The 10,844-nt window shown below is 49.3% G+C and overlaps 1 protein-coding gene across 1 annotated transcript in view; it reads left to right on the top strand.

Moving 5' to 3' along the window:
• SART1 (spliceosome associated factor 1, recruiter of U4/U6.U5 tri-snRNP) overlaps window positions 1-10,844 on the top strand; it is a 51,132-nt gene that overhangs the window by 22,410 nt on the left and 17,878 nt on the right. Inside the window, exons 14-20 of the mRNA XM_054052465.1 lie at window positions 1,991-2,126; window positions 2,254-2,446; window positions 2,518-2,617; window positions 2,887-3,026; window positions 5,535-5,729; window positions 7,834-7,955; window positions 10,305-10,498. Coding sequence (XP_053908440.1) covers window positions 1,991-2,126; window positions 2,254-2,446; window positions 2,518-2,617; window positions 2,887-3,026; window positions 5,535-5,729; window positions 7,834-7,955; window positions 10,305-10,498 — 1,080 coding nt within the window. The remainder of the gene's footprint in view (window positions 1-1,990; window positions 2,127-2,253; window positions 2,447-2,517; window positions 2,618-2,886; window positions 3,027-5,534; window positions 5,730-7,833; window positions 7,956-10,304; window positions 10,499-10,844) is intronic.

Raw genomic sequence — 10,844 nt, 5'->3', positions numbered from 1 at the left:
TTCAACAGCCCCAAAAGGGCCCCTCAGAATCGGGGTTCAACAGCCCCAAAAGAGCCCCTCAGGATTGGGGTTCAGCCCAGCACCCCAAAAAAAAAAAAGAATATGGGGGGGAAAGGTTTGGGGAGATTTGGAGGGGTTTGGGGGGGGTTTGGGGGCTTTGATTTGAGGGTTCTGAGGGACTTTGATGGACTTTGATGAGGTTTGAGGGACTTTGAGGGATTTTGAGGGAATTTTGATGGATTTTGAGGGGACTTTGAGGGATTTTGAGGGGATTTTGAGGGGATTTTGAGGGGACTTTGAGGGATTTTGAGGGGACTTTGAGGGACTTTGAGGGATTTTGAGGGGACTTTGAGGGGATTTTGATGGACTTTGAGGGATTTTGAGGGGACTTTGAGGGGACTTTGAGGGGACTTTGATGGACTTTGAGGGACTTTGAGGGACTTTGAGGGACTTTGAGGGACTTAGAGGGACTTTGATGACATTTGATGGACTTTGAGGGACATTGATGGGCTTTGATGGACATTGAGGGGCTTTGAGGGACTTTGAGGGACTTTGATGGATTTTTGGAGGGATTTTGAGGGACTTTGAGGGACTTTGATGAAGTTTGATGAGGTTTGATGGACTTTGAGGGACTTTGATGGGCTTTGAGGGACTTTGAGGGACTTTGATGGGCTTTGAGGGGATTTTGAGGGACTCTGAGGGACTCTGAGGGATTTTGAGGGACTTTGAGGGACTTTGATGGATTTTTGGAGGGACTTTGAGGGACTTTGATGGGCTTTGAGGGGATTTTGAGGGACTTTGAGGGACTTTGAGGGATTTTTGGAGGGACTTTGAGGGACTTCGATGGACTTTGATGAGATTTGATGGATTTTTGATGGACTTTGATGGACTTTGAGGGACTTTGAGGGACTTTGAGGGACTTTGAGGGACTTTGATGAGGTTTGAGGAACTTTGAGGGACTTTGAGGGATTTTGAGGGACTTTGAGGGACTTTGAGGGACTTTGAGGGACTTCGATGGACTTTGATGAGATTTGATGGATTTTTGATGGACTTTGATGGACTTTGAGGGACTTTGAGGGACTTTGAGGGACTTTGATGAGGTTTGATGGACTTTGATGATTTTTTGATGATACTTCGATGGATTTTGATGAGTTTTGATGGATTTTGATGAGTTCTGATGGGTATTAATGATGTTTGAGGGGTTTTGATGAGTTTTGATGGATTTTGATGACCTTTTGATGGATTTTGATGACATTTCGAAGGATTTTGATGACGTTTCAACGGATTTTGATGATGTTTCGATGGATTTTGATGACGTTTTGACAGACTTTGATGACATTTGGATGGGTTTTGATGAGTTTTGAAGGATTTTGATGACATTTTGATGGATTTTAATGACGTTTCGATGGATTTTGATGACATTTTGACGGATTTTGATGACTTTTTGATGGATTTTCATGACTTTTTGACAGATTTTGATTGTGTTTTGATGGATTTTGATGAGTTTTGACGGATTTTGATGAGTTTTGGTGGATGTTGATGACGTTTTGACGGATTTTTATGAGATTTGATGAATTTTGATGAGTTTTGATGGATTTTGATGACTTTTTGATGGATTTTGATGACTTTTTGACGGATTTTGATGAGTTTTGACGGATTTTGATGACGTTTCGATGGATTTCGATGACGTTTTGATGGATTTTGATGACGTTTCAACGGATTTTGATGACTTTTGACGGATTTTGATGACGTTTCGATGGATTTCGATGACTTTTTGGCAGATTTTGATGACTTTTTGATGGATTTTAATGACGTTTTGATGGATTTTGATGACATTTCGACGGATATTAATGACATTTGATGGATTTTGATGACGTTTCGACGGATTTTGATGATGTTTTGATGGATTTTGATGACGTTTTGATGGATTTTAATGACATTTTGACCGATTTTGATGACGTTTTGACGGATTTTGATGACATTTCTGCAGACTTTGATGACTTTTTGATGGATTTTGATGACGTTTCGACGGATTTTGATGACATTTCGACGGATTTTGATGACATTTCGACGGATTTTGATGACATTTTGATGGATTTTGATGACATTTTGATGGATTTTGATGAGTTTTGAAGGATTTTAATGACTTTTTGATGGATTTTGATGACGTTTCCATGGATTTCGATGACTTTTGGTGACTTTCGATGAGCGATTTTGATGATTTTAGATTAATTTTGATTAATTCTGATGACTTTTGATCAATTTTGAGTACTTCTGTCGAATTCGGAGCGTTTTTCAGCCATTTTCGAGCCGCTTGGAGCACTTTGTTGACCCCCACTTGGTCCTCTGGGTCCTTTTCTCACCTCAGGCCAAACTTCTGGAGGAGATGGACCAAGAATTCGGCGTCAGCTCTTTGGTGGAAGAGGACTTCCTGCGCCGCAAAAGGGTGAGTTGGAGGTCGTCTTCTGTCTTCGCGTGGCCTCGCGCGGCCTCACGCGTCTCCTCGTGTCCTCTCAGGAGCTCTACAGCGCTCGAGACCTTCAGGGGTTGACGGTGGAACACGATTTGGAGGCCTTCAAAGAGGGCGAAACCTTAGTCCTGACCTTGAAGGACAAAGGTGAGGAGAAAAGAGGTCACCAAAGGGGTCACCATGGCCGTGGGAGAGGACACAGAGGTTGTGGGACCACCAGGAACCAACATGGAGGTTGTGGTGTCTTCAAGACCACCATAAACGGTTGAGTTCTTCTTGAGGAACACAACGTTCTCGTTGACTTTGAGGCCACCAGAAGCTCCATATCGTCCCTCCCGGACGTATTTTGGAGTCTCGGCAGCCATCTTGTTTCCGTGGCGGCCATTTTGGACCTCTGGCGGCCATTTTGTCCGCAGGAGTCTTGGAGGAACGTGAGGACGTGTTGGAGAACGCGGGTTTGGCGGCGGCCGAGAGGGCGCGAGAGGCGTTGGAGCTGCGCAAGAAGAAACCCAACTACGACCCCTACGACCTCGAGGAGGCGCCGGCGCCCGCGCAGGTGACCGGCCGCCATCTTGGCTCCTCCCGCCTTGTCCTCTTGGCCGACGCCATCTTGTTATCCCGTGTTTTCCCGTCTTTTCCACCATTATCCCACATTTTCTCCTTTGTTCACATGTTTTTCCCCCATTTTGTGTCACTTCATGTCATTTTCCGCCATTTTGGCTCCTCCTGTGTTGTCCTTTCAGCTGACGCCATCTTGGCGTCCCATGTGTTTCCCTGTTGTTTCCCCGTTGTTTCCCTGTGGTTTCCCCATCTTTTCCTTGTGGTTTCCCTGTCATTTCCCTGTCATTTCTGTGTTGTTTTCCTCTGGCTTCCCCGTAGTTTCCCTGTTTTTTCCGTGTGATTCCTGTATGGTTTCCATGTTTTTTCCTTCTTATTTCTATGTGGTTTTCCTGTGGTTTCCACCTCTTTTCCCTGTTGTTTCCGTATGGTTTCCGTGTTATTTCTGTGTCACTTTGGTGTCGTTCCCATGTTGTTTCCCCATTGTTTCCCCGTTGTTTCCCCGTTGTTTCCTTGTGGCTTCTGTATTGTTTCTGTGTTGCTTCTCTGTCATTTCCCTGTGCTTTCCCTGTTGTTTCCATGTGGATTCTCTGTCGTTTCCTTCTCATTTCCTTGTCGTTTCCCTGTCGCTTCGGTGTTGTTCCTATATTGCTTCCCTGTTGTTTTCCTCCTGCTCCTTTGTTGTTCCCATGTTGTTTTCCTGTTGTTTCCCTGTTGTTTCCTTGTAGTATCTGTGTTGTTTCCCTGTGGTTTCCGTGTCGCTCTGGTGGTGTTCCTATGTTGTTTCCCTGTTGTTTCCCCATTGTTTCCTCGTTGTTTCCTTATGGTTTCTGTGTCATTTGGCTGTGGTTTTCCTATGGTTCCCGTATGATTCTGATGTTGTTTCCCCCTCGTTTCCCCATTGTTTCCCCATTGCTTCCATGTTGTTTCCCTATGGTTTCCTTGCCTTTTGGCTGTGATTTTCCTACGGTTCCTGTGTGATTCTGGTGTTGTTTTCCTGTCGTTTCCCCGTCATTTCCCAGTGGTTTCCCCGTTATTTCCCCATTGTTTCCATGTTGTTTCCATGTCATTTCCCTGTCATTTCCTTGTTGTTTCCCTGTGGTTTCCTCATTGTGTCCCCATTGCTTCCATGTTGTTTCCCTGTCATTTCCTTGTTGTTTTCCTGTGGTTTCCCCGTTATTTCCCCATTGCTTCTATGTTGTTTCCCCATTGTTTCCTTGGCATTTCCCTGTTGTTTGCCCATTGTTTCCCTGTCATTTCCTTGTCATTTCCCTGTTGTTTCCCTGTGGTGTCCCTGTTGTTTCCCCATTGCTTCCATGTTGTTTCCCTATTGCTTCCATGTTGTTTCCCCATTTTTTCCCTGTCGTTTCCATGTTGTTTCCCTGTCATTTCCTTGTCATTTCCCTGTGGTTTCCCCGTTGTTTTCTCATTGCTTCCCTGTGGTTTCCCCATTGTTTCCCCATTGCTTCCATATTGTTTCCCCGTTGCTTCCATGTTGTTTCCCCATTGTTTCCCTGTCATTTCCCTGTTGTTTCCTCATTGTTTCCCCATTGCTTCCATGTTGTTTCGCTGTAGTTTCCTTGTCATTTCCCTGTTGTTTCCCTGTCATTTCCTTGTCTTTTTCCTGTGGTTTCCCCATTGTTTCCCTGTCATTTCCCTGTCATTTCCCTGTCATTTCCCTGTGGTTTCCCCATTGTTTCCCCATTGCTTCCCTGTTGTTTTCCCATTGTTTCCCCATTGCTTCCATGTTGTTTTCCCGTTGTTTCCGTGTCATTTCCCCATCGTTTCCTTGTCATTTCCTTGTCATTTCCCTGTTGTTTCCCTGTGGTTTCCTTGTTGTTTCCCCATTGCTTCCATGTTGTTTCTTTGTCATTTCCGTGTTGCTTCCCTGTCATTTCCATGTCATTTTCCTGTCATTTCCGTGTCATTTCCCCGTTGTTTCCCCATTGTTTCCCTGTCATTTCCTTGTCTTTTACCTGTGGTTTCCCCGTTGTTTCCATGTTGTTTCCCCATTGTTTCCCTGTCATTTCCATGTCATTTTCTTGTCATTTCCCTGTGGTTTCCCTGTTGTTTCCTCATTGCTTCCCCATTGTTTCCCTGTGGTTTCCCTGTTGTTTCCCCATTGTTTCCCCATTGCTTCCCTGTGGTTTCCCCATTGTTTCCCTGTCATTTCCCTGTTGTTTCCCCATTGCTTCCATGTTGTTTCCCCATTGTGTTCCCGTTGCTTCCCCATTGTTTTCCCATTGTTTCCCTGCTATTTCCCCATTGTTTCCCTGTTGTTTCCTCATTGTTTCCCCGTTGTTTCCCCATGGTTTCCCCGTTGTTTCCTGGTGGTTTCCCCGTGGTTTCCCCGTTGCTTCCATGTTGTTTCCCCATTGCTTCCCTGTTGTTTCCCTGTCATTTCCGGGTTGTTTCCGGGTCATTTCCGGGTGGTTTCCGGGTCGTTTCCGGGTGGGTTTCCGGTGCGTTTCCCGCGTGACGGCGGCGCCGTCGGGGTGTTCCGCAGGCCGCGCTCCGTCGGGATCCGCTGCCGCAGTACTCGGAGGCTCCGGCGCGGCCCTCCTTCCGCCTCGGGGCGGGGGGGGCGCTCCCCGCGGATTTGGGGGTCCCCCCCGGCCCCGCCCCCTCCGGCCCCGCCCCCCACAGCCTCCAACTGCCGCCGCTGCGCCCCGCCCACGACTACCTCACCCCCCAAGAGATGGTGAGTTGGGGTGCGGGGGCGGATTGGGGGGTTCAGGGGGGGATTTGGGGGTTCAAGGGGGGATTTGGGGGGGTTTGAGGGGGATTTGGGGGTTCAGGGGGGATTTGGGGGTTCAGGGGGGGATTCAGGGGGGTCAGAGGGAGATTCAGGGGGGTTCAGGGGGGTATTTGGGGGGTTTGAGGGGGATTTGGGGGTTCAGGGGGGGATTTGGGGGTTCAGGGGGGGATTCAGGGGGGTCAGAGGGAGATTCAGGGGGGTTCGGGGGGGATTTGGGGGGTTTGAGGGGGATTTGGGGGTTCAGGGGGGGATTTGGGGGTTCAGGGGGGGATTCAGGGGGGTCAGAGGGAGATTCAGGGGGGTTCAGGGGGGTATTTGGGGGGTTTGAGGGGGATTTGGGGGTTTAGGGGGGGATTTGGGGGGATCAGAGGGGGATTGGGGGGGTTGGAGGGGGATTTGGGGGGGTCAGAGGGAGATTTGGGGGTTCAGGGGGGGATTTGGGGGGATCAGAGGGGGGTTTGGGGATTCAGGAAGGGATGTGGTGGGGTTCAGTGGGGATTTGGAGGGGATTTGGGGGGGTCAGAGGGGGATTTGGGGGGATCAGAGGGGGATTTGGGGGAATCAGAGGGAGATTTGGGGGTTCGGGGGGATTTGGGGGGGTCAGAGGGGGATTTGGGGGAATCAGAGGGGGATTTGGGGGGGTCAGAGAGGGATTTGGGGGTTCAGGGGGGATTTGGGGGGATCGGAGCGGGGTTTGGGGGTTCAGGAAGGGATGTGGTGGGGTTCAGTGGGGATTTGGAGGGGATTTGGGGGGGTCAGAGGGGGATTTGGGGGGTTCAGGGGGGGATTTGGGGGGTCAGAGGGGGATTTGGGGGTTCAGGGGGGGATTTGGGGGGTCAGAGGGGGATTTGGGGGTTCAGGGGGGGATTTGGGGGGTCAGAGGGGGATTTGGGGGTTCAGGGGGGGATTTGCGGCGCTCAGAGGAGATTTGAAGATTTTGAGGAGAAAAAGATATTTGGAGCCTTTTGGGGGAAATTTTGAGACAAATTCGTAAATTTTGGCGGAAATTTGGTTTATTTGAAATTTTTTTTGGTTCATTTCATTTTTTTGGGGGAGGATTTGAAGTATTTTGCAGTGATTTGAAAATTTTAAAGCAAATTTGTACTATTTGAGGTTTTTTGAGGGTTATTTGGTTTTTTGAGGGGAAATTTGGGAATATTTATTGGAAATTCTGAAATTTTAAGGTGAATTGGGGGTATTTTGGGGCCTTATTTGGGTTTTTTGCATCAATTTTGAGGTGAATTGTGGACATTTGGGTATTTTTTCACCCTTATTTGTGTTTTTTGCAGAGATTTTGAGTTAAATTGTGGGCATTTCACTATTTTTTGGGAATTATTTGATTTTTGTGGCGATTTCATGAAATTTAGGAGCAATTTGAAGATTTTTGAGGCGAATTTGAGATATTTGGAGGTTATTTTAGGACAATTTGTGAAAATTTGGAGATTTTGTGGAGAATTCAGTGGATTTTGAGTATTTTCAGTAGAAATTTTGTGAAAAATTTTGAAATTATGTGGAAAATTTCAAAATTTTGCCAAAATTTTTGTGAAAATGTCATAAATTTGCCAAAATTTTTGTGAAAATGTCAAAATTTTGCCAAAAATTTTGTGAAAATTTCAAAATTTTGCAAAAAAGTCAAAGTTTTGCCAAAAATTTCAAAATTTTGTGAAAAAATTTTTGTGAAAAATTTTGAAATTTTGTGAAAAATTTTGAAATTTTGCCAAAAATTTTGTGAAAATGTCAAAATTTTGCCAAAAATTTTGTGAAAATTCCAGAATTTTGCCAAAAATTTTGTGAAAATTTCAAAATTTTGCAAAAAATACAAAGTTTTGCCAAAAATTTCAAAATTTTGTGAAAAAATTTTTGTGAAAAATTTCAAAATTTTGCAAAAAATTTTGAAATTTTTCCCAAAATTTCACTTATTTCAATTTTTTTTGCCGCTGTTTTATTTTTTTTCCTTTTTTTTTTCTTTATTTCATTATTTTTACCGTTTCTGACCTTTTTATGGCTCCGTAATTCCCAATTTTTTCTCCTTTCCCCCCAATTTCAGCGCGAGGGTTTCCGCCGGTGTCGCCGCCGCGTCCGTCGCCTTCGGAGGAAGGAGAAAGCGTTAAAGGCGGATGAACTCCTGCCCGGAGCCCCCCCCGACCCCTATAGGGACTTCGGATCCAGGTGGGGGCACCTATAGGGTCTGGGGGGGGCACCTATAGGGTGCTGGGGGGCACCTATAGGGTCTGGGGGGGCACCTATAGGGTGTGAGGGGCACCTATAGGGTGTTTGGGGGGATCTATAGGGTCTGGGGGGGCACTTATGGGTCTGAAGGGGGATCTATAGGGTGTGGGGGGGACCTATAGGGTCTGGGGGGGGATCTATAGGGTCTGGGGGGGCACTTATGGGTCTGAAGGGGGATCTATAGGGTGTGGGGGGGACCTATAGGGTCTGGGGGGGGATCTATAGGGTCTGAAGGGGCACCTATAGGGTCTGAGGGGACACCTATAGGGTGTTGGGGGGGATCTATAGGGTCTGATGGGGCACTTATGGGTCTGATGGGGGACCTATAGGGTGTGGGGGGGACCTATAGGGTCTGATGGGGCACTTATGGGTCTGATGGGGGACCTATAGGGTGTGGGGGGGACCTATAGGGTTTTTGGGGGGATCTATAGCATGTGGGGGGGACCTATAGGGTCTGATGGGGCACCTATGGGGTGTTGGGGGGCATCTATAGGGCCTGGGGGGCACCTATAGGGTCTTAGGGGGCACCTATAGGCTGTGGGGGGGGACCTATAGGGTCTGAAGGGGCACCTATAGGGTCTGGGGGGATCTATAGGGTCTGATGGGGCACCTATAGGGTCTGGAGAGCACTTATAGGGTGTTGGGGGGTACTTATAGGGTGTTGGGAGGTACCTATAGGGTGTTGGGGGGGATCTATAGAGTCCAGGGGGGGACCTATAGGGTCTGGAGAGCACTTATAGGGTCTGAAGGGGCACCTATAGGGTGTTGGGGGGCACCTATAGGGTCTGAAGGAGTATCTATAGAGTGTGATGGGGCACCTATGGGGCACCTATAGGATCTGGAGAGCGCTTATAGGGTGTTGGGGGGCACCTATAGGGTGTGGAGGGGACCTATAGGGTGGGGGGGCATCTGTAGGGTATTGAGGGGCCCCTATAGGGTTTGAAGGGGCACTTATAGAGTGTGATGGGGCACCTATAGGGTCTGGAGAGCACTTATAGGGTGTTGGGGGGACCTATAGGGTGTTGGGGGGGACCTATAGGGTCTGAAGGGGCACCTATAGAGTCTGATGGGGCACCCATAGGGTCTGGAGAGCACTTATAGGGTGTTGGGGGGCACCTATAGGGTGTGTGGGGGGATCTATAGGGTGTTGGGGGGATCTATAGGGTCTGAAGGAGCACCTATAGTGTTTGAAGGGGCACCTGTGGGGTGTTGGGGGGCACCTATAGTGTCTGAAGGAGCACCTATAGAGTGTGATGGGGCACCTATAGGGTCTGGAGAGCACTTATAGGGTCTGGGGGGGCACCTATAGGCTGTGTGTGGGATATATAGGGTGTTGGGGGCCCCTATAGGGTCTGAAGGGGCACCTATAGGGTGAGGGGGGCATCTATAGGGTCGAAGGGGCACCTGTAGGGTGTGAAGACGGACCTATAAGGTCTGATGGGGCACCTATGGGGTGTTGGGGGGACCTATAGGGTGTTGGGGGGAACGTATAGAGTGTGATGGGGCACCTATAGGGTCTGGGGGGGACCTATAGGGTGTGTGGGGGGACCTATAGGGTGTTGGGGGCACCTATAGGGTCTGGGGAGGCACCTATGGGGTGTTGGGGGCACCTATAGGGTGTTGGGGGGCACCTATAGGGTCCGGGGAGGCACCTATGGGGTGTTGGGGGCACCTATAGGGTCTGATGGGGCACTTATAGTGTCTAAAGGGGTACTTATAGGGGGTGGGGGGACACCTATAGGGTCTTGGGGGGCACCTATAGGGTGTTGGGGGGATCTATAGGGTCTGATGAGGCACCTATAGGGTCCGGGGGGGCACCTATAGGGTGTGAAGGGGGACCTATAAGGTCTGATGGGGCACCTATAGAGTGTTGGGGGTTACTTATAGGGTCTGGGGGGGACCTATGGGGTCTTTTGGGGGGTCTTATGGCATCTATAGGGGTTTTGGGGGGGTCTTATGGGCATCTATAGGGGTTTTGGGGGGTCTTATGGCATCTATAGGGGTTTTGGGGGGGTCTTATGGGCACCTATAGGGGTTTTGGGGGGGTCTTATGGCATCTATAGGGGTTTTGGGGGGGTCTTATGGCATCTATAGGTGTTTTGGGGGGGTCTTATGGCACCTATAGGGGTTTTGGGGGGGTCTTATGGCACCTATAGGGGTTTTGGGGGGGGTTTATGGTCCCTATAGGGGTTTTGGGGGGGTCTTATGGGCACCTATAGGGGTTTTGGGGGGGTCTTATGGCATCTATAGGGGTTTTGGGGGGTTCTGACCCCCCTTTTTCCCCCCCAGGACTCGCGGCCGAGGGCGGCGTAAGGAGGAAGAGGAAGAGGAAGCGGAAGAGGAAGTGGAAAAGGGAGAGGAAGTGGAAAAGGAAGAGGAAGAGAAAGGAAAAGGGGGGAAGGAAGAAGGGGGGGAGGGGCAGGAAAAAACCCCCCCGGAACCCCCCGAGAACCGCGACCCCCAAGTGGAGAGCAGCAGCGATGGTAATGGGGCACTTGTGGGGCAGCTGTGGGGCAGGGGGGGCACTTATGGGGCAGGAAGGGGCACTTATAGGGCAGGAAAGGGCACTTATGGGGCGGAGGGGGCACTTATGGGGCAGGAAAGGGCACTTATAGGGCGGTAAAGGGCACTTATGGGGCAGCTATGGGGCGGGGGGGCACTTATGAGGTGGGAAGGGGCACTTATGGGGCGAAGGGGGCACTTATAGGGCGGGAAAGTGCACTTATGGGGCAGCTATGGGGCAGGGGGGGCACTTATGCGGTGGGAAAGAGCACTTATGGGGCTGAAGGAGCACTTATGGGGCAGGAAGGGGGACTTATGGGGCAGAGG

The sequence above is a fragment of the Cuculus canorus genome, chromosome 34 (assembly GCF_017976375.1).
Source record: "Cuculus canorus isolate bCucCan1 chromosome 34, bCucCan1.pri, whole genome shotgun sequence".
Taxonomy (NCBI): domain Eukaryota; kingdom Metazoa; phylum Chordata; class Aves; order Cuculiformes; family Cuculidae; genus Cuculus; species Cuculus canorus.
This window is presented reverse-complemented; position numbering and strand designations above follow the sequence as displayed.